At 38.1% G+C, this 21291-nt stretch overlaps 1 protein-coding gene across 4 annotated transcripts in view; it reads left to right on the top strand.

Moving 5' to 3' along the window:
• The window catches only part of ERCC6L2 (ERCC excision repair 6 like 2), a 136728-nt gene that overhangs the window by 108328 nt on the left and 7109 nt on the right, over positions 1–21291 (top strand). For all 4 annotated transcript variants that reach the window (XM_028122250.2, XM_028122252.2, XM_088019268.1 and 1 more), the window contains one exon: positions 16183–16364. In XM_028122250.2, coding sequence (XP_027978051.1) covers positions 16183–16364 — 182 coding nt within the window. The remainder of the gene's footprint in view (positions 1–16182; positions 16365–21291) is intronic.

The following is a 21291-nucleotide window of genomic DNA, read 5'->3' on the forward strand; positions in this document are numbered from 1 at the left end:
TTTCTGGTTCCATACAAATTTTAGGATTATTTGTTCCATTTCTTTGAAAAAAGTGATGGTATTTTGATGGGGATTGCATTGAATGTATAGATTGCTCTAGGTAGCATTGACATCTTCACAATGTTTGTTCTTCCAGTCCGTGAGCATGGAATGTTTTTCCATTTCTTTGTGTCTTCCTCAATTTCTTTCATGAGTATTTTATAGTTTTCTGAGTACAGATCCTTTGCCTCTTTGGTTAGATTTATTCCTAGGTATCTTATGGTTTTGGGTGCAATTGTAAATGGCATCGACTCCTTAATTTCTCTCTCTTCTGTCTTGTTGGTGTATAGGAATGTCACTGATTTCTGGATAGATGTCGCTTCTTAAGAGAATTTCTCCATTTAGAATAGTTGGGAGATTCCAAATAGTTAAAAAATACTATTTCTTCAAATAATGTTTTCTCATTAACAATATAAAAGCTTAGAGATATAAGATCTCATTGAACTCTGATTGACTCTACCTGGTGACTTAAAGAAAGTTAAACACTTAACGGCCCTTTTCCAATTATATTTTATCCCTCTGTGAAAACCGTGGTATCAACTGGACATGGCCATTTAATGGGAACACCTATTGCCTTGTCATCTGAGAATCCTGTCTCTACACATATGAATTCTGAATTTTTCTAGGATGAATAAAGCAAAAGTATCAGACTAGAGAATCATAGTATTTCAGAATTCGGAGGATTCTTGGAGACTATTAAATGCAAATGTATTATTTTTACTGATTTTTTTAAAAATGAGATGGTAAATGGCTTCCCTCAGGCTCAACAGTGTCAGTAAGCTTAAATCCCTATAGTCCTTCAATCCTTCTATCTTCTCTTGTGTTTTTTTTCCCCTCAGTTCCTTTGGCTTCTATTTTGTTTTGGAGGTTTTACTTTTTTTTTTTTTTTTACTCCATTTTACTTTTCCAATATGACAAATCAGTCTAATTTTCCAAAATAACTTGCCTGTGAAGAACACCCTCACTTCAGCAGTTAAACAAAAATTTCAGGTGGACTGAATGTATCCTTCACTTTAAAAAATATTTTTTTAGATAGTTAAAACTCTATCTGGCATACACGTTCATAAACACCACAACTTAGCAACAGACAGCACAGAATGGGAGTTCAGAAAATGTTTGTCATTGGGAATTCCCGCATGAAAGTATTACATAAGGCACAACCATTTTTGCTATGACGTCAAGGCTCCTGAGCTCTTACCTCCTCAAGTTAATGTTAAATTGGGTACACTGGCAGATCATATAAGGATATTAGTCATTTTAGAGCAGCATGAATGCTGGTATTCTTCATTTTCACTCACTATTTGTCATCCCTTGGCCATAGTGCTGGAATAGGAAACCCACTCAAGAAGGGAGAACATGGGTAACAGTGTCAGAAAAGATATCCCTACCCATGCATGACTTTATGAGCTTTCCTCATCTAGCAGTAATACACCTACACAGTCACTTTAGGCCTTAATTTTCTGTCTTCCAAAGTTCTGTGAAATGTCTTTTTGTGCTTCCTTCCCATGGCACACAAGGCCTATCTCAATTCAGCCCTAGTCTGCTTTTTCATTCTCATTCTGAGACACTCATTCAAAGTTAATGATACTCTGTACCGGGCACTGTGCTAGAAACTGGGGGTATAAAGAGGAACAGGCTCTTCTGGTCAGCCTTCAGCTTATGAACCAGTCTCTAAGCACACCATGGACTTTTACCCTGCCATGCCTTTGCTCTTGTGATTCTTTTGTTTAAAATTCCATTTTGGGGCACCTGGGTGGCTCAGTCGGTTAAGTATTTGCCTCTGGCTCAGGTCATGATCCCAGGGTCCTGGGATCGGGTACCATGTTGGGCTCCCTGCTAGGCGGGGAGTCTGCTTCTCCCTCTGCCTGCCGCTCCCCCTGCTTGTGCTCTCTCTCTCTCTGTCAAATAAATAAATAAAATCTTTTAAAAAATAAAATAAAGCTGCATTTCATCTATGTCTGCCTATTGAACTCCTGCCCCTTGGATCAGTAATGATGGCTGTCCCCTCAGGCTTCTCCAAAGCAGTGTAAATGTCTTCCTCATCTTCATTTGTGTGTGTGTGTGTGTGTGTGTGTGTGTGTGTATGTGTATGATGTACCACTTATCATTGTAGTATGTACTATTATAGTATGTCTATAGGATTCTTTCAGCTGCAAGGAATAGAATAACCATCTAACAGTGGCCTATACAAACAGACATATGAAAACATGCTCTATTCCTGGTTAGCTTGTGAATTGTCAGGGAAATGCAAATGAAAACCACAATGAGATACCACCTCACACCTGTCAGAATAGCTAAAATAAAAAACACAAAGTAACAGGTGTCGGATGTGGAGAAAAAGGAATCCTTGTGCACTGCTGGTGGGAATGCAAACTGGTGCAGCCACTGCAGAAAATAGTATGGAGGTTCCTTAAAAAAATTAAAAATAGAAATACCATATGATCTAGTAATTCCACTACTGGGTCTTTACCCAAAGAAATTGAAAACACTAATTCAAAAAAAATATATCACCCCTATGTTTATTGTACCATTATTTACAGTAGCCAAGATATGGAAGCAACCCAAGTGTCCATCACTAGATGAATGGATAAAGAAGATGTGGTATATATACAATGGAATTTTACTCAGCCACAAGACAGAATGAGACCTTGCCATTTGCAACAACATGAATGGACCCGAGGATATTATGCCAAGTGAAATAAGTCAGAGAAAGACAAACACCGTATGATTTAACTTACATGCAGAATCTAAAAAACAAAACAAGTGAATAAACAAACAAAAAGCAGAAACAGACCCATAAATACAGAGAACAAACTAATGATTGCCAGAGGGGAGAGGGGTGGGAGGGATGGGCAAAATGTGTAAAGGGGAGTGGAAGATGCAGGCTTCCAGTTATGGAATGAGCAAGTCACAGGAATAAAAGGTGCAGCATAGAGAATATAGTCAATGGTATTATAATAGTGCTGAGTGGTAATAGGCGGTAGCTACACTTGTGATGAGCCTAGCATAACACATAGACTTGTCAAATCACTATGAAACTAATGTAACATTGTATGTCAACTCTACTTCAATAAAGATTAATTAATTAATTAATTAATTAATAAAAGTAGTCTATACAGTGGACCATTGAATTAATTCACATAACAGCAAGTCTGTTGGAGGCTATTTCCAGGTTTAGTGCTATAGCCCAGTGACATTGTAAGGATTCAGGCTTTCTCATTTTCTGCCCCACTATCCTTAGTAAGTTAACATTTAGTCCCTGGGCCTTTTGCCTCATGTTGCAGGATGACTACTGCATCTCAAGAACTAACTTTCTCATACAAATGTATCCAAAGACAGAAAGGTGTGGTTCTTTTCATATTGTCTCCCTTTATTGGGAAGAACAGTTTTCTTGCAAAACATGCCTAGCTTGCCTAACCTCAGTTTATCCCCCCGAAAACTGAGAGAGCAGTCCTTCCCTGAGCACATCTCTAAGAGAACTCCATTTTTGTTCAGACAACAAAGAGTAACAATGGCTATTGGTAGGCCATTGTTCCTGGTTAGCTTGTGAAACTCTTTTGTTTTAGGAACTGAATTTTGCTCTTTTATTCCCAAGAGCTAGAACAGTACCTGGTACCTGGATATTCAATTAGGAATTTCTAGTAGATACTAAATAAAGTCTTCTCAAAGAGATTCTACAAAGTAAAACGTGAGGAATTTTTAATATAAGCATAAATTCTTGTGTGGTGGATTGGCTTTAGGCAGGATAAATAGGTTTGAACTGTGGTCCTTGATCTAATATGAAATTTGTGACACTTTTGCAAATTTCCTATGGAATGAATTTGTGATATTTTTGCAAATTTCCTGATGAGGATAAGATCCCTGTTAACGTAACCAGAGTCAGCTCTCACAGATTTTATGTCAAAATTGTTGATAAGTTGATGTTTTATTTTAAAGGTATCATCATCCCGTAGCCAAGTTACTATCAGAATCAACTTTCAATTAATCTGTAAACAATTTTCATGACTCTGGCAGCAACTGCTTAAAAATGGAATTGGAAAGACATATCCTACTTTTATTCAGTATTTAAGGTTATGCTGTTACTATTGCCAGGTGAAGTAGTGAATACCTTCAGAGGAAGAAGTTTTTGCTTTTGGCAAATTGTCTTCCAAAAATTTTTCTTACTTGTGTTATGTTTTTGTAAGTTTATATTCATCCAACATCCATTTATTGAAAGTCTGTTGGGTACGTGACTCAGGACTCTCCCTCTCCCCCCCATCTTTCTCTCTCTCTCTCTCTCTCTAATACACACACACACATATACATATACATATATATATACACATACATACAATATACACACATATGTATATAATATACAAATTATATTTTTATATATATTATATATTATATATATGTATATATGGTTCTCTGTTAGAGGCATGTATAGATCCAGTTACATAGGTAAGATCTAAGCAATCAAAATAGTTTCCAGTTGTACAGGGGCCCTACCTATTCAAAGAGAGCCCCTTGATTTTGTTGTATTCCCTTGGTGTGTGAAATTAGGATTTTTGGTCTACATTGCAACATTGTTGCTGCTTGGTTTAGTATGCTGTATGTGATTACATAACATCTTAAATCAAGGTAGATTCCATTTATATAATAAAGTTATCAAATGAGAAATTGAAATAGCAATGCAAGAAAAAGAAAGGATGCAAGGAAAGTCTCATGAATCTGTACCTTCAAGCATGGGTAGGACTATGCTGGGCAGAAGGCAGGGCTGAGGAAATTTGGCTCCAGAAATGACTGTCATGATGTGTTTGGCAATAGTGAGAAGACTAGCCTAATCAGGCCAGCCTATATTGGACATCAGGAAGAGTAAGGCTGCATAGGGGGAACAGATCAGGAAAGGCCTTGCATGTAGAGCAATAATCAGATGTTAAACTCACCTGAACAGACCAAAATGTTAGAGTTTATACCTGAGAAGTAACTTTCAACATGTGCAGAAGATCTAACAATTCCCTGATGAAGGCGGCCAAGAGCCAGGCCTGGAGCTGGTAATAATTTTTCTAGACAGAAAGACTCTTCTGTTTTCTCTCACTAAGGTGGGAGCCTTTTCCTGTGTGTAGACACAAAGCTGGGTGAAACGAAAATCCACTCTGGTCATCCTGGTCCGTTTCCAGCATGGAGGTATTAAGTATGTGCCGAATGAAGATGCATCCGTTTCTGGTATTTGAGCAGTTCTCAAAGTGTGGTCCATGGAGTGGACCCCTAAGATGTTTGAGACTCTTTCCAGGGTCTGCAAGGTCAGAACTATTTTCAGAATATTTCTAAGGACACTTTTCACTTGCTAGCGTTTGTACAAATGGTGCAAAAGCGATGGTGAGAAAACTGCTAGCAGCTTAGCATGAATCAGGCAGTGGCCCCAAGTTATACCAGGCAGCCATTGGATTCTGCACCACTACATATTTGCAGGAAAAGAAAACTAGCTTCTCTGATGAATATCCTTGATGAATTTATATCCTTGATAAAAATGGCTGATTTTAACCAATCTCAACCCTTTATACTCATCTTTTTTTCTGTTCTGTTTGATAAAATTGGAAGTGTACATAAGCACTTGTATAATTGAGCTGGAAACTGAACTAGCCGCTTTTTTATAAAACAGCATTTGTACTTGACAAACTGGTTATTTAAGTTTGCATATTTGGTAGGTAATTTCTTAAAAATGAACCTAGTGAGTTTTGTACTTCAAGGAAAACAATGGGCAATATGTGTTGCCAGGAATAAAAGTCAAGCTTTCGAGTGAAAACTAAAATGTCGAAAAACCACGACCATGACACTTTCCCTATACTTAAAGATTTTTTTTTCTGATGCAATAGGTGATGATAACAACAAATATGGTTTTCCAGTGTTGTACAGTTGAATGTAATCAACATTTAGAAGATCTGCAAAGCTCAGTTAATCGATATTTCCACATGACCAGTGAATGATACCACAAAATCTTGCCATGGGAAAAAAAACAGCCAAAGTACAAGATAAATACCAGTGAATTTTAATTTTAACAATATAAAAAATTTGCTGATATGGTTGCAGATTTTACATGAAACTAACCTTAATTGAGTTTTGATACAGTACCAAAAAAGAATACAGTTATCTGAAAAGGCTATTAAAATATTCTTCCCTGGGGTGCCTGGGTGGCTCAGTCATTAAGCGTCTGCCTTTGGCTCAGGTCATGATCCCAGGGTCCTGGGATCGAGCCCCTGCATTGGGCTCCCTGCTCCGCGGGAAGCCTGCTTCTCCCTCTCCCACTCCCCCTGCTTGTGTTCCCTCTCTCACTGTGTCTCTCTCTGTCAAATAAATAAAATCTTTAAATATATATATATATATATATTCTTCCCTTTTCTAACTACATACCTATATGATACTGATTTTCTTCATATATTCCAACCAAAAGAACCTTGTTGCAAACAGATTGAATGCAGAAGCCAGATATGAGAATCCAGCTGTGTTTTATGAATCTAGATATTAAAGACATTTACAGAAATGTATAAAATAGCCACTCAGGGAACCTGGTGGCTCAGACAGTTAAGCATCTGCCTTCGGCTCAGGTCATGGTCTCCAAGTCCTGGGATCGAGCCCCACGTCAGGCTCCCTGCTCTTAGATCTTCCCTCTGTCTTTCCCCTCCATTCGTGCTCTGTCTTTCAAATGAATGAATAAAATCTTTAAATATATATATATATAAACATGTTATTGATATTTTTAATAGATTAATAAATATTTTAAATGTTTAATAGGTAAAACTGACACAAAATCTCTTCGGGGTCCTTAATAATTTTTAAAGTGTAAAAATGGGGTGCCTGCATGGCACAGTCAGATCAGCATCTGTCTGACTCTTGATTTCAGCTCAGGTCATGATCTCAGGATCCTGAGATTGAGCCCCAGGTTGAGACCTGCATTGGGCTTGCACTGGGTATGGAGCCTGCTTAAGATTCTCCCTCTGTCCCTTCCCCTGCTCAAGAGCACTTTCTCTCGTGCATGCTCTCTCTCTCTCTAAAATAAGTAAAGCTTGAAAAAAAAAAAAAAAAACAAGTGTAGGGACGCCTGAGTGGCTCAGTCATTTAAGCATCTGCCTATGGCTTAGGTCATGATCCCAGGATCCCAGGATCAAGTCCCTCATCGGGCTCCCTGCCCAAATAGTCTTTAGAGAAAGTTTTACAGTAATGTAATTAATACGTATAAAGATTCAAAATTGTGTCAGGGCTGCAAGATTCTAAGGACCTACTCGTTACTACTTTCTGAAGATCCTATAAGAACTGGTAGAATTGTGAATTACAAATATGGAAGAGACTGATGGGAGTCCCTGTTCCAGATTTCTACCGCCTAGATCCGGATCCCCAAATCACTCATTATCTCCCAGGGTAATGAGGCTCAAAAAGATACAAAAACTTCCAGCTTTCCCCTGAACCCTAGGGCCTGAGGTGCTGAGTCCAGTGTTCCAACTGCTACCGCAGAAGCGCCCAGACCCTGCTCTAGCCTTTGTCTGCAGGAGGTAATAAAGGGAATTTATGCCCTGACCTCGCTGCCATGGAGGACTGACTTTGGTGGTTGCCTTTTCCACAGATGACTGCTCTGGCAGTGCCTTCAGGGTCCCAGATCCCAAGGAGATAGGGCTTTTATATTCTTTTTTGTAGTGTGTGCTCCACAGCATTCACCTGCTCTCCCAAGGCTGTCACCTTGTTCTTTTAGATAGATGGATCTGTCCGACAATGAGAAATGGACTCATGGGGATAAAAAAGGAACCTAGGCTCAGAACAGCCAATATAAAGTTGTCCTGTTGTGACTCACCTAGAAAGCAAAGCACTATTAAAAATATACAGATATATAAATATAGATAGAGATCTAATAGAGATGTATCTGGATTGTAACTATTATTTCTCCCAGGAAGAAAGCAGAACAATAACAAACGAAAAAGATTTTGGATTTGCGTCTAAGTGTTTTTTTCATATTTGAATGTCATTTTTAAACATGCAGAAAATTTGACTTTAATATGTATTTGTGGTGGTTCCTCTAAACAGCAGGCTCTTCTCCAGAGGACAAGTAAAGACAGTTCAGGGCTCATAGTTGCCTTTGGCTTTCCTGAATATTGGAAAACTACATTTACAGTAATATTGCCTACCTCCAGGTAAAAATCTTCAATGATTACTTTAACGATAGGAGCTTTTTCACACTTGTACAAAGATCCTTAAAAGTTTTCGTCCTTTTAGAAACTCAGATGCCACTGAATGAATGTATTTACATGTGCTATATGTTTTTATAGTACTCCTGATTCCCTGCTTTGCAAAGACAAGGAAGCTTATGACTTTTTATGTGTTTACAGTTTGGCCCTTACCAAGAGGGAGATTTCTTTTTTAATCTTTCCTTAGAACAGATGTGTAGACAAAAGCATTGCTGCCTCTCAGACTTCACTATTTAAGATTTAATGAAGAAAAAAAATGGAAGAGCACTTGATTTTTTTTTAGTCTCTATGGCAAAGTTAATGTGATCAGGACAGTGTGAGGACCTGTGGCCACACGGTGCACCCACACGTGGCCGTGACCAGAGAGTGCCTTGTGAGGCTCTGTGCTGTTCTCAGGAACAAGTGTAGACCAAGAGCTTTCCTGTAATAGGCAGATCCTCTGGTGATCTTAGAATCCAACTTTAATTAATCTTTCCACTCAGACTTCTCAGTGGGTCCAAGCCATCAGGACGTTCCAATGCCTTTGAAAATCTCCTCCCTGTTTTCAATTTTCTCAATGATGAATCAAGCCTAAACATCTGGTTATGGGAGAAAAACAGTGAATGTGTCAGTTAAATATGCATTGCTCTTTGTTCTGGTGTATGTTCTGCAGGGTGTTTTCTGGAGAAACTGGCTTAGGAGACAGATCTATTCCAAAATTGCTTAATAAAACATTTCAGTAATTCCCAGTAGCCTACTGTGGAATAGTAGCGGCCTATCAAGCTGTTCTGCTTCATTGTGCACTATCCCTGTCCAAGCTTCCTCCACTCTGTGGAGGGTACAGATGAGCAGGGGAGAAATAATCAGCAGTATCTTCACTGGCTATGGATGTGTCTCTAGGAATTAGTCCCAGGGAGCGTTAGAAAGATGGCAGAGATCGCAATAGTATTTCTCTTGCTAAGATGGGAATTAGAGGCTATTCACAATTGGTTTTGAAACTCACTCTCCTGGATTGTAATCTTTCTTGCCCCATTTGTTATAGATGGGTGGCTGTAGGCAAGATTGAGCCCTGTCAACTTTTTTCATTGCCTTGCCGTTCCCATCTAGGTACTCTCTGCAGTTCTTTTAATAATTTACCTCCAAAGTTATTTTTTTACCTCCACGACTATTAGTAGAAAGGTGTTTTTTTTTAACTTAAACATTCTCTGTACTATTCCCAGTAAAGTTTCCTAGTATATAAAGATAGATTTCCTACATAGCAGAGTAAATAGAAAAATATTAATGTAATCATAGGTAGGGGCATCTGCCTTTTTTTTCTTTTCTCAGTACATTGATGCCAAAGACTGCTATCTTTAAACTTTTTAAGAGGCGGGGTTTTTTTTTCCTTACTTTCATACTGAAAATCTATATATACTTTATTACCTTTTTTTAAGCTATGCCTTTCAAAAAATAACTATTGGTTCAGTTAAAGCAATGTAGCTTGGCGTAGATCTAATGTCTTGAAATACAGACAATGCACTTTTGGTTCAAAGGAAAAAGAAAGTATTATCAAAAGTTATCTGAATGTTTCTTACTATTGGCCTGAAGATAAGGAATTTCCTGGTAGAACCAATATAAACCTAAAACTTCCCAGTAAGAAATAAATTGTACAGAATTATATACAGTTGTTTATATTTAGTGTGGATTCATTGTGGCTACTCTAAAAGACAGAATTTTTCCCTACAAAAGTGCCTTCTTATTTATTATAATCCTAATGTATGTCTTTTACAACTTAAAATAATTACAGCTTTTATTTTATAGAATGTATACACTGTACATTTTTAAATAGTAATTTTTATGATATATTTTCAAACACATTTTATAGATACATCAGAAAAATCAGTAATGATTTTATAACTTCACCAAAATTAAATCAAAGCTGATAGTCATGAAGTCTTTGAAGTGAGCTATTTCCAAGTTAAACATTTAATTGTGAATAAATGAGGAGACTATTTTGGCCAAAATATGTTAGAGCAATTATCATTTATAGAAATAATATATATTTAATGTTTGCGCTGAATTGAACAAATTTTTATATTATGAATTTTAGTAATAACAACTACCTTTTTATTTATTTATTTTTTATTTTTTTATTGTTATGTTAATCACCATACATTACATCATTAGTTTTTGATGCAGTGTTCCATGATTCATTGTTTGTTCATAACACCCAGTGCTCCATGCAGAACGTGCCCTCTTTAATACCCATCACCAGGCTAACCCATCCCCCCACCCTCCTCCCCTCTAGAACCCTCAGTTTGTTTTTCAGAGTCCATCATCTCTCATGGTTCGTCTCCCCCTCTGACTTACTCCCCTTCATTCTTCCTCTCCTGCTATCTTCTTCTTTTTCTTTTTTCTTAAAATATGTTGCGTTGTTTCAGAAGTACAGATCTGTGATTCAACAGTCTTGCACAATTCACAGCGCTCACCGTAGCACATACCCTCCCCAATGTCTATCACCCAGCCACCCCATCCCTCCCACCCCCAACCACTCCAGTAACACTCAGTTTGTTTCCTGAGATTAAGAATTCCTCATATCAAGATGTGGTATATATACACAATGGAATATTATGCAGCCATCAAAAGGAATGAGATCTTGCCATTTGCAACGACGTGGATGGAACTGGAGGGTTATGCTGAGTGAAATAAGTCAATCCGAGAAAGACATGTATCATATAACCTCACTGATATGAGGAATTCTTAATCTCAGGAAACAAACTGAGGGTTGCTGGAGTGGTCGGGGGTGGGAGGGATGGGGTGGCTGGGTGATGGACATTGGGGAAGATATGTGCTACGGTGAGCACTGTGAATTGTGTAAGACTGTTGAATCACAGATCTGTACTTCTGAAACAAATAACGCAACATATTTTAAGAAAAAAGAAAAAGAAGAAGATAGCAGGAGAGGAAGAATGAAGGGGAGTAAGTCAGAGGGGGAGACGAACCAGGAGAGATGATGGACTCTGAAAAACAAACTGAGGTTTCTGGAGGGGAGGAGGGTGGGGGGATGGGTTAGCCTGGTGATGGGTATTGAGGAGGGCACATTCTGCACGGAGCACTGGGTGTTATGAACAAACAATGAATCATGGAACAGTACACCAAAACAAATTATGTAATATATGGTGATTAACATAACAATAAAAAATTAAAAAAATAAAATAAAATAAAGAGCACAGTAAAATAAAAAAAAAAGAATTCCTCATATCAGTGAGGTCATATGATACATGTCTTTCTCTGACTTATTTCACTCAGCATCAACTGATTTCTTCATATAATATGTATATGTCCATAGAAGGAAGACATGTTACTGCACATACATTAAAATTATTACTTCAGGATTCTCTGATAAATCCACCTTTTTAAGTAGCCCCCCATTTCCATTCATCTAATCTCATTATCCAAATGGATTTTTAACTGCATTTTTACACTTCCTAGAAACAATTACTGCGTTCCTTACACTCACTAAGTTTTGTTTTTAATAAAAATTCCATAAATTGAATTTGACTTTTCATACAAACACTACGGTAGAAACACCTAACAATCCCCAATAATTAAACAAATAATCATGAATATAGCAATACTAAGTTATAAATTATATTCTAATAGTGTCAAGCTTTCTAAAATACTTATTAGCAGAAATACTTATACTATACAAATACTGTACAAAGTCCTTATCTTTATAATTCCTTATCATTATAATCATAAATTATCATATGAAAGTAAGCTTCATCAGAATCACAGAATATGGAAGTACTTCCTAAAGGCAAATCTTGATGGATAGTTGTAAAGAATCTTTTTAAGAAAACATTAGGAACAATTAGGGGCTTTTGCAGAAACTGGTATTTCTGCTGTATTCATGTCATGATTGCAAAATTTCTTTTTAAATACAGACATAGTGTTCCGGTTGTTGGCCATTCTACTCTCTAGGGGAAAGAGGAGTGGATTCGTTTTGCTTTCTTTAGCAAGCAACCTCACCCTCTCTCCTAGTGTTAAGAAGGGATAGTATTGTCTTTTCAATTCCTAATCCAGTTCATTTTACTGAATTTTTCATTACTCAAGCCTTTATTACTGTTGCTACTTCTTCATGTTGCCTCAGTGTCATATGACTTCACAGCTTTGACATAGTGGTAATGAATGAGCTTGAGTCCAGTCCACATAATCTGGAATCTTTTCATCTTGGCCATAGGCCTTGAACTTTGCTTTATAATAAATTATAACTATCACTACAATTGCAGCTGCACTTTGGCACTGTTTTCCTTGTATCAGCTATGTAAAGGATACTATTTTACTAGAGTGAAACCAGCTTTATAAAAAGGCCACCAAAATGTTTATTAAGTTAATTAATAAAATTTTGTTTCACAGCCTTGTTTCAGTAGTTTCAAAGGACTCTACTAAAATGGAAATCTGAACCTAGATTTTTTTTTTAAATAAAGAATAGGGTATTGAGCTCATGTGGGAAAAGAATGTTTTTACTTTTTTATGATTGTCTAACATAATCTGTTTTTTAAATATGGAATATTTGGCAAAAATTAAAGATCCACATGTTTGATACCTGTTGTTGGAAAAGCTGAATTTCCCTGAAGAATTTATAAAACTGACTTTAAAAAAATGTATCCACACAAAATGTGAACTCTGTAATCCTGCCAAGGTCAGAAAGACCCAGAGTAATCATGTAAATTATTGAAAATTGCCATTTGTCTGGCATGATTTCTCTATGGCTTCAGAAATTGCAGTATATGAGGATGGAGTGTTCTTGGTTGGCCCAGTTCCTTCTTTTTCTGTTTATTCCCTTTATCTTCATGTAAACATCCCAACTCTCCTTACAATAATAGATCATTATTTCTTGGGGATCATCTAAGATGATGTTCCTTTTTATTGGAAACTTTCAACATTCATCTGTTTTCTTGTGATGTAAAATAAATGCATCAAATCTCTTTCAAATTTATCTTTATAAAGGTCAGCATTTTCCTGTTAATGTTTTAAGATTCAAGAAATGATGTCTTTAAGTAAAGTATTTTCAACATTTTGTGTTTGTCCATCTGGTTCACAAGAGATATTTAAGAAGTCAATTTATTTTCACTAGAAATGGTTTGCTACTACAAAATATACAGTTACAGGGTGCCTGGCTGGCTCAGTTGGTAGAGCATGTGACTCTTGATCTCAGGGTCATAAGTTTGGTACCAATGTTGGATACAGAGATTACAGAAAGAGAGAGAGAGAAAGAGAGAGAGAGAAAGAAAGAGAGAGAGAGAGAGAGAGAAAGAACACAGTTATGTCATATGTGTTATATTCAGTTTATTTCAATAAAATGAACTTGAATATAAGTTGAAGAGATGAATGATTTATTTTTTAAAAGAAAACTAAATGTTCCATCTTTAAAATAAAAAAAAAAATGGGCTTGTCACTTTTAAGTCCCTTAAAGGTTGAGGCCTCTTTGTATATGTAAACATCTTTGTTCTCAACTGCATAGTCTGGTGACAGGAAGATAACAGGTGCTCAGTAAATATTTGTGGAATGAAAAACTATTCCCTACCCACATTCATTTATATGTGCCATTTCAATCCCATCAAACTCTTAAAAAAAGAAAAATAATTATGTCATCAGCAAGAATCTGTATCTAGTACACTCTTACAGTCTTTGTATGTCTGAAAAAAGAATTATTTAATGATAGTTTAACTGGGTATAGAATACTGAGTTTATAGTATTTTCCTCTCTGCACATAGAAGGTATTATCTAATTATCTTCTGGTGGTGGTGGTATTAATGAGAAGGCTTTCTTCAGGTTGATTGTCCTTTCTTTGTGGGATATCTGTTTTTTTCTCCCTGCTAGTTTTTTTTTTTTAATATTTTATTTATTTATTTGACAGAGAGAGAGAGAGGTAGTGAGAGAAGGAACACAAGCAGGGGGAGTGGGAGAGGGAAAGCAGGCTTCCCACAGAGCAGGGAGCCTGATGTGGGGCTTGATCCCAGGACCCTGGGATCGTGACCTGAGCCGAAAGCAGATGCCTAACGACTGAGCCACCCAGGTGCCCATCTCCCAGCTAGTTTTTAAGATATTCTCTGTGATATAACAAAGTACAAGATTTATTATTATTTTTCCCACTAGAGATTCTCTCTCCTTTTTTGCTTTGAGGATTCATGCCTTCTTCAGTTACCTGACATTATGTCTTTGCATTATCTCTTCTGTTTTCTCTATTCTTTTCTTCCAGTATTTTAGAAATTTTGATATGTCTTCTTACTCTACCACTTTCTCAGCTATCACTGGAGGGCTGTTTAGTCTGCTGCTTTAACTCATATTTTGAGCTTGTTCCTATCTCTGTTTTTTATTTTAAAACTATATTTCCTTTTTAGAGTTTGTGTTTGGTTCTTTTTCAGATCTGTCTATAGAATACCCAGTTCTTGCTGGCAGATTCTATTCCTTCCTTTACCTTTCTGGACATGCTGATGATGTAAAGTCTCAGGTTGCTTCATTATCTAAAATTCCTCTGATTGTGTATTCTCACTCACACTTGTTACATCTGCCCATTTTCATGGTGGTGGGTTTTATATGTTCTTCATAATTTTTGCCTGAGCTCCTCCCCACCCCTCCCTCCACATTGGAATCAAAAGCATTCTCTGGATTATGGAAGTCTTCCTAGGGTATGTTTTTATATTCATCCCTCATTGAGATCCATAGTCTTCAGTGATTCTGGGCCAGTTTTTATGTTGGTTTTTAGCTTAGATTTTCCATACCACCCAGGTGCTACAAAATCAGATTCCACAACTGGCGCAGGCTGGGCATTCCACATTTCACCAGTGATTCTTCTTATCTAGAGTAGGACGGTAACCTGCTTCTATCCTGTGTTCCCAATTTGGGCTTTTCTAGCTTTAATTTGCAAACTGGGTATCCTCTTAACTCCTCCTTTGTTTTTGGTTGGTTTGTTTTTAATGCAGGGAGTTCAGTCATTTTCCTCTCCCCTCTGGACATGGGGTCCTGCAGACTATAACTTAAGGCATTAGCTCCCATTCACCACTCTGTTAATTCTTTGCTTTTTCACACCTACTGATTTACCTTTCTTACTTCTGAGCTCAAATATAATTTTGCTGTTGTTGTTGTCAAATTGTATACAACATTTCTCTTTTTGGAATGGGCTGGGACTTGCACATATTCACTGTACCATCTTCCCAGGGAAATTGGAACCATACAATTTAAAATTATTTTTTTTCTTGACCCAGTGTTTTTAACAATTTATGTTAAACAAGCAACCCATGTAGTCTGTAAAATAAATATGATTTTATCTATAATTTCAACCAACTGTAGTTAGCATCTTAAAATCACTGAATATCCTGTCAATCCAGTAGAGATTAAAAAGTAGGATTTATGAAGATAGTTTCTTATTTAATTGTCACATAAAGATAGTTATTTTTTAAAAGTTTGGCTGCTTATGTAAAATTAAATACCTGAAAATCTGATTAATAATATTGAGAGAAATTACTGAATTTAAGAATTTTAAATATCTCATTTTTATGCCATTATTTTTATAATCATTAATTTTTATCCTCACTTAGTATTGTGGATATCAGCATGTATATAGTATGCGATCAGTCTTGACAATGAAGGCATTATCTTATTGCTATTACTTTTATTATATCTTTAAGAAAGCTATATCTTTAACATATGTCTTAAACCATAGACACCATGGACACATCATAGTATTGCCATTTCTTTTATATATGTCAGAAAGATATAAAAGTAATTTTTGCCTATATCTTCTTTTTAAAAATCTAGGTTAACATTTCTTACAGTGCTATCAGTTGGAGAATATGATATACTTGATTATAAAGAGTTTGGGGAAAAAATAAGGCCATCTCCTCATTGAACCAAAAATGACTATTTTTTTCAGACTTAGTTTTTGCTTTCCTTCTCTTTTCAGACACAGAAAGAAAAAGTGAAGACAGATACACTGACACATACAAAGAAAGGTCAACAGCTAAGTGAAGGAAGCATTTCATTTCCCCTTTACATTTCACACCCTGTAAGCCAGAAGAAGAAAAAAGTCTACCGCACAGATCAGACCACGTTCATAATTGGAGAAACGCCAAAAGGAATCCGCAGGTATGTTTATAACAATATTGGACTTTAAGAATTATTCTCAAAAGAAATATAGCTACTTAATAAAATACACAAATTATTTGAATCTTAACCATACCTGGCATCTAAATTTGTACACTTTAAACAATAAATTCCAGATATTTTAAATGTTTTTAGAAAGCTAATCCCTGAATTGATAAAAAATCATTTTAGATCCATTTTATATGGATACATGAAATACTTAAGTGCATTATATTCATTCACTGAATATGTACTGAGTACCTAATATGTACTCAGACATTGTGCTGAGTGCTGAACATATAATGTAAAAAAGGACATAGAGCTTATAGCACAGTGGGAGTTGGCATTAAACCATAAGAATTTTCAAAAGAAAAAAAAAACTTATAAATAATTATAAAATGATAAAAGAAAGAAGTGGGCAGGCCTCCTTGATAGAGATTAATGGGATCTGGAGGAGGTGCAGATAGCGTTCTGTTAGGTATTCAGGGAAGACCTCATGACACAGTTGACATCTGAGACCTGAGGGATAACCAGGCAAAGAACTAGAGTAAGAACATGCCTGAGGAGGGAAGAGGTTGGTGTGTTTGAGGAACCGAGAGAAAACTCGTGTACTTAGTACATGATAAACCAAGTGGGCAGCCATAAGATGAAGGCCAAGACATAGATGGGGCTGGAGCAAGCAAAGCCCTGTCAGCGGACTCTTGTCTGCACCAAGAGTTTGGATTTTATTCCAAGTGCAGCCAAAAGCTGTTGAAGCATGAATATGATCTGATGTATGTTTCTAAAAGATTGTTCGAGGTTCTGTGTGGAAAAGGGCAGACTAGGGGAGACCATAAGGAACTAGTTGATGGTGGTTAGCAATAGAGTGGTTGCCATGGAGACAGTGAAGTGGATGACTTCAGTTTGGTGCTGGACTGGTTGTTGGAACAACAGACTGGGTTGACTAAATGGGGAAAACGAACAGAGAAAAGAGTTTGGGATGAAAAAAATCAAGAGTCCTCTGTTCATATTAAATTTGAGGTTCTATGGAAATGCCAAATAGGCAATGGATATGCTACTCTGGGGTTTGGGGGCTAGAGATCTAAATGTGGAAGTCATTGGCATCAAGATTATAAGTGACTTTAGAGCCACGGATTGTGTGAACAGCCTAGGAGCCCGGCACAGAGAGAAGAGGAGAAGCCCCAAGACTGAGCCTTTAGGTGACAGTGGCCCGCTGGGTAGGAGGCACAGTATAAGGTCCTGAAATCCAAGAGGAGTGAAGTTTCAAAAAGGAGGGAGCACTTCACTTTATGAAATGCTTCTGAGAACCAGAATCAGATGAAGTGGGAAGGTACCTCCTGGAACCGGCAGCAGAGAACTCAGTGGCTGCCTTGATGGGAGCTGTCTGCAAATCTTTGGGCAGACGCCAGGGTGAGGTGGGCAAGCAGGGGATGGGCAGACCCTGTGACAGCTCTTGGAGAGTAAAAAGGAACAGGAGCTGGAGGACATTATCAGTCAAAGGTAAGTTTTTTTCAAGCTGGGAAGATAATAGAACCTGTTTGTGTGCTGAGAGAAAAGCCTAATAGGGGAAAAAGAGATCATGCCGGAGCCATTCTAAGAGAAGCCCTGGAGGCAGGAGAGGGTGAGGTCCAGGCCCCTGCAGAAGGTCTAGCCTTCTAGATGAAGGGATGAAGACGGGCACTGATATGGTGCTATTTCCTCAATTAATTGAGAATTAAAGTATCAATTCAGAGGGAGAGAAATTTCAGGAGAGAAAAGCCAGGAAATAAATCACTTATAAAGTAGGACAGCAAGCTTAGTGAGACTAGAATTCATGGCTCATGTTAAGTCCCTGTTTGAGAGCAATTGCAGTAGAAGCATCCATGCAGTTGTGCAGACTTTGTTCAGTACACTTCAATTGCTCAGTTACAGACACAGAATAGAGAGATGGCTGGGGTTTATTCAGGGGTTAGAATGGAGGGAAGCTGAAGGATGTTTGTAAAGGAGTAATTACAAAATTGAACCTAAGCTAAACAAGGGGAGGCTTGATGAGGTCAGAAGTATCTTCCAGCATTGTTGTCATGGGGGAATTGAACAGTTGAGCTGGTATATAAAGTGCCTGAATTCAGGGATTTGCAGGTTGTGCAGTTAATGGTAATGATGGTGGCAGTCTATGGTCTTGGGAATAGGGACCTGACATGCAGTTGATTCTCGGGTCAGGAGTGGTAAAGAAATTGGTGGGGCCAGAGTTGGAGTTGAGTGGGGCATCCACATGGATATTGGTTTTATCAAGAATGATGGCAGGAGATGGGAAAGGAAGCAGGATTAATCTCGGGTGTTCAGTCACTAGCAGGAAGCAATTAAGAGGTCACTTAACAAGTTGAGGGAGAGAATGGTTTAGCAAGATAGCATAAACCTCAAAAAGGGGAAGGAGTCTCCAAGCAAATGATGGTCTGGAAGCAGCAATGTGAACCCTGAACCCTGAGATTTAGGGCATGAGGTATAAGAGCCTTAGCTTAAGGGCTGCATGGGAAGAGGCGGTATGAGGGGACAGAGGGATGATTCCAGGGGGAGAACAGGGGAGTTGGTAGATTGTAGCCTGGTTCTGGGGCACCAAAGAATGGTCTGGAAAGGTGAGGGATTGGATTAGATTGGGGATGAAGAGAGTAGGAGGAGATGAGAGGCCAGTGGTTCCAGGTAAGAGAGTAGTGGCTGAGGTAGGCAGGGATGGGAGGCAGGGTTGAATTGGCCCTGAAGGCTCAGCAGGCAGTGGGCAAATGGTGATGGCTCTCTGGGTTCCAAATTCTTTCCTCAGGGTTTGGCAGCTCCTCGGCCCTTGGGTACTGGTGTGGTAGGTTGGAGTATGGCTCTTAGCTGTGCACCATTGCCCAGAAAGGTGAACACCCCACATATTACTCCAGTGTATCTCCTCTTAAACAGACTTATAACTATGATTCTGGGCAAACTTGGGGCAATTTACTTTGGGCAATTATTTTGCTCAGAGGCCGACCATAATGCATTTTACCGGTTTTTGAGGAGCACAAGTGTCCTTATCCCCTCTAGCACTGTATATAAAAAGAAAACTATTAACAATGCTTAGTTTTGGCCTCTCTTCCTTCTTTCTCTACCTAGCCTAGGTAATAAATGCCTCAGGCTAAGTGAAAGGCTAACGGACCAGCATCTGAGCCAGGGAACAGTGTTAGAACTGCTGACACGTCTTTCCTGCTAACCATCCACCTTTATGAGAATCACGGCTCTGTACCAGCTGTAGCCCTCGGGGCACTGGAACGAAGTTTCTGTCCCCCTTCACTTCAGAAAGCTCAGGGAAAGAGAAGATGGTTTAGCTGTGTTCTACCCCTTTCCCTCAGTTCCTCAAGAACAGGGGAGAGAACGTGAATTACATCCATGGCAGACAACTACTCTGGATACCTATCTTTGGTTTTCTTTTTTTTTTTTTTCTCTATAGTGGCTCATGAGTGTCTACTCTCATTTACTAAATTGTCCTTACAAAGTGGCTAGCTTATACCTCCTGATTGTACCTTGCACTTCCTTAAATACTTAGAGAAAATTCTTTTAAACACCAAGAATTATGAAAGCCAGTTAGAAGGCAAAAATAAAATGAATTATAATCGTAATTCATCTTGTGAAGGGACATCGCACAGCCTAATTTACTTGCATATTACTGACATAACACAGGGTCAGAAATAGGTCTCCTCCCAGAAGTGACAGAATCCTAGGATTGTGAGTGAGGTCAGCACAATAAAGGTGAAAGTACTTTGGCAGCTGCTGAGATACCACCAAGTCTTGGATAAATAAAAAGACATCAGCCTGTACCTTTGCCATTAACTTAATCTTCACAGCACAAATATTTATTAGAAAGGCCATGAAAATGGATTTGGAGATGATTAATAAACAAAATAATAATACCTCATTACTTCATATGAAGTGAACACTGGAACCTTTTAAGAACGTGCTTGTTGCTTTCCAACAAGAACATTGGCAATTTCCAGGACAGAAATTTGGAAGCTTGTATTTGTGTTATTAAATATTCTGTTGGCAGTAAGAGTGGCTGTTGATCAGGCATAGATGATATCTGGACTTGGAACAGTTAATAGGACCAGTGTGGTGTGGACTAGAAGCCAGCATACTCATCTGGAGCCACGAAAGAAAGTCCTGAGCATGCGGGATGGATTGCTGCTAAAATCACAGGAAACACAAACTTTATATAACCTGGCCTGAGCAGCAAAAATAATAGTGGCTTTAGAGCTCCTACTTACATACATTACAAATAAATTATCATTTTCCCTTCAGGATTCTCTGTTGTGTGCAGGAGAAAATTCAAACTTCTGAAATTGGCATACAGACCCCTCATGATTTTCAGCCTCTTCCCTGGCCGTTTCTCCTGCCCCTCTGTATGCCAGGTCCTCTCAGAAGTGGGCCTGTGCGTGTTTCCCCTCTCCCTGGAACGTTTCCTCACTCATCCTTATCTGACTGGTGATCCTCACTCATCCTTATCTGACTGGTGACACCAGAGAAGCCTGTCCTGCTACCTTACCCATGACCCATCACTGGCTTAGGTACCCCTTCTGTGGGCACCCACAGGGCCTTGTATTTACATCTGTAGTGGGATTTATCACTCTCTTCTGGTTTGATTTTCATGCATCTGTCTCCCCCAGCTCGACTATAAACTCCTTGAAGAATATGGTAGTAGGGCTGTTCCCGGTGCCTAGCACATAGAGGGTCTATAAATATTTGTTGAATTCATAAATGACTGTTTTAAGGAAATATTATATAAAATATAAATATAATTCTAAAACTTTGGGACTTTTAATCATGTGCTACACCATCTTTGGCTTTTGTTTGAAAGAATTTTTGGGAACATTGAGCTCTCCTGATTCATGGCCCAAACTCAGCATCAGCAAAGCAATACCCTCTGTCTTAATCTACTCTG

The sequence above is a fragment of the Eumetopias jubatus genome, unplaced genomic scaffold, assembly GCF_037043125.1.
Source record: "Eumetopias jubatus isolate StellerSeaLion01/CBP00866 unplaced genomic scaffold, mEumJub1_p1.0 scaffold_15, whole genome shotgun sequence".
Lineage (NCBI taxonomy): Eukaryota > Metazoa > Chordata > Mammalia > Carnivora > Otariidae > Eumetopias > Eumetopias jubatus.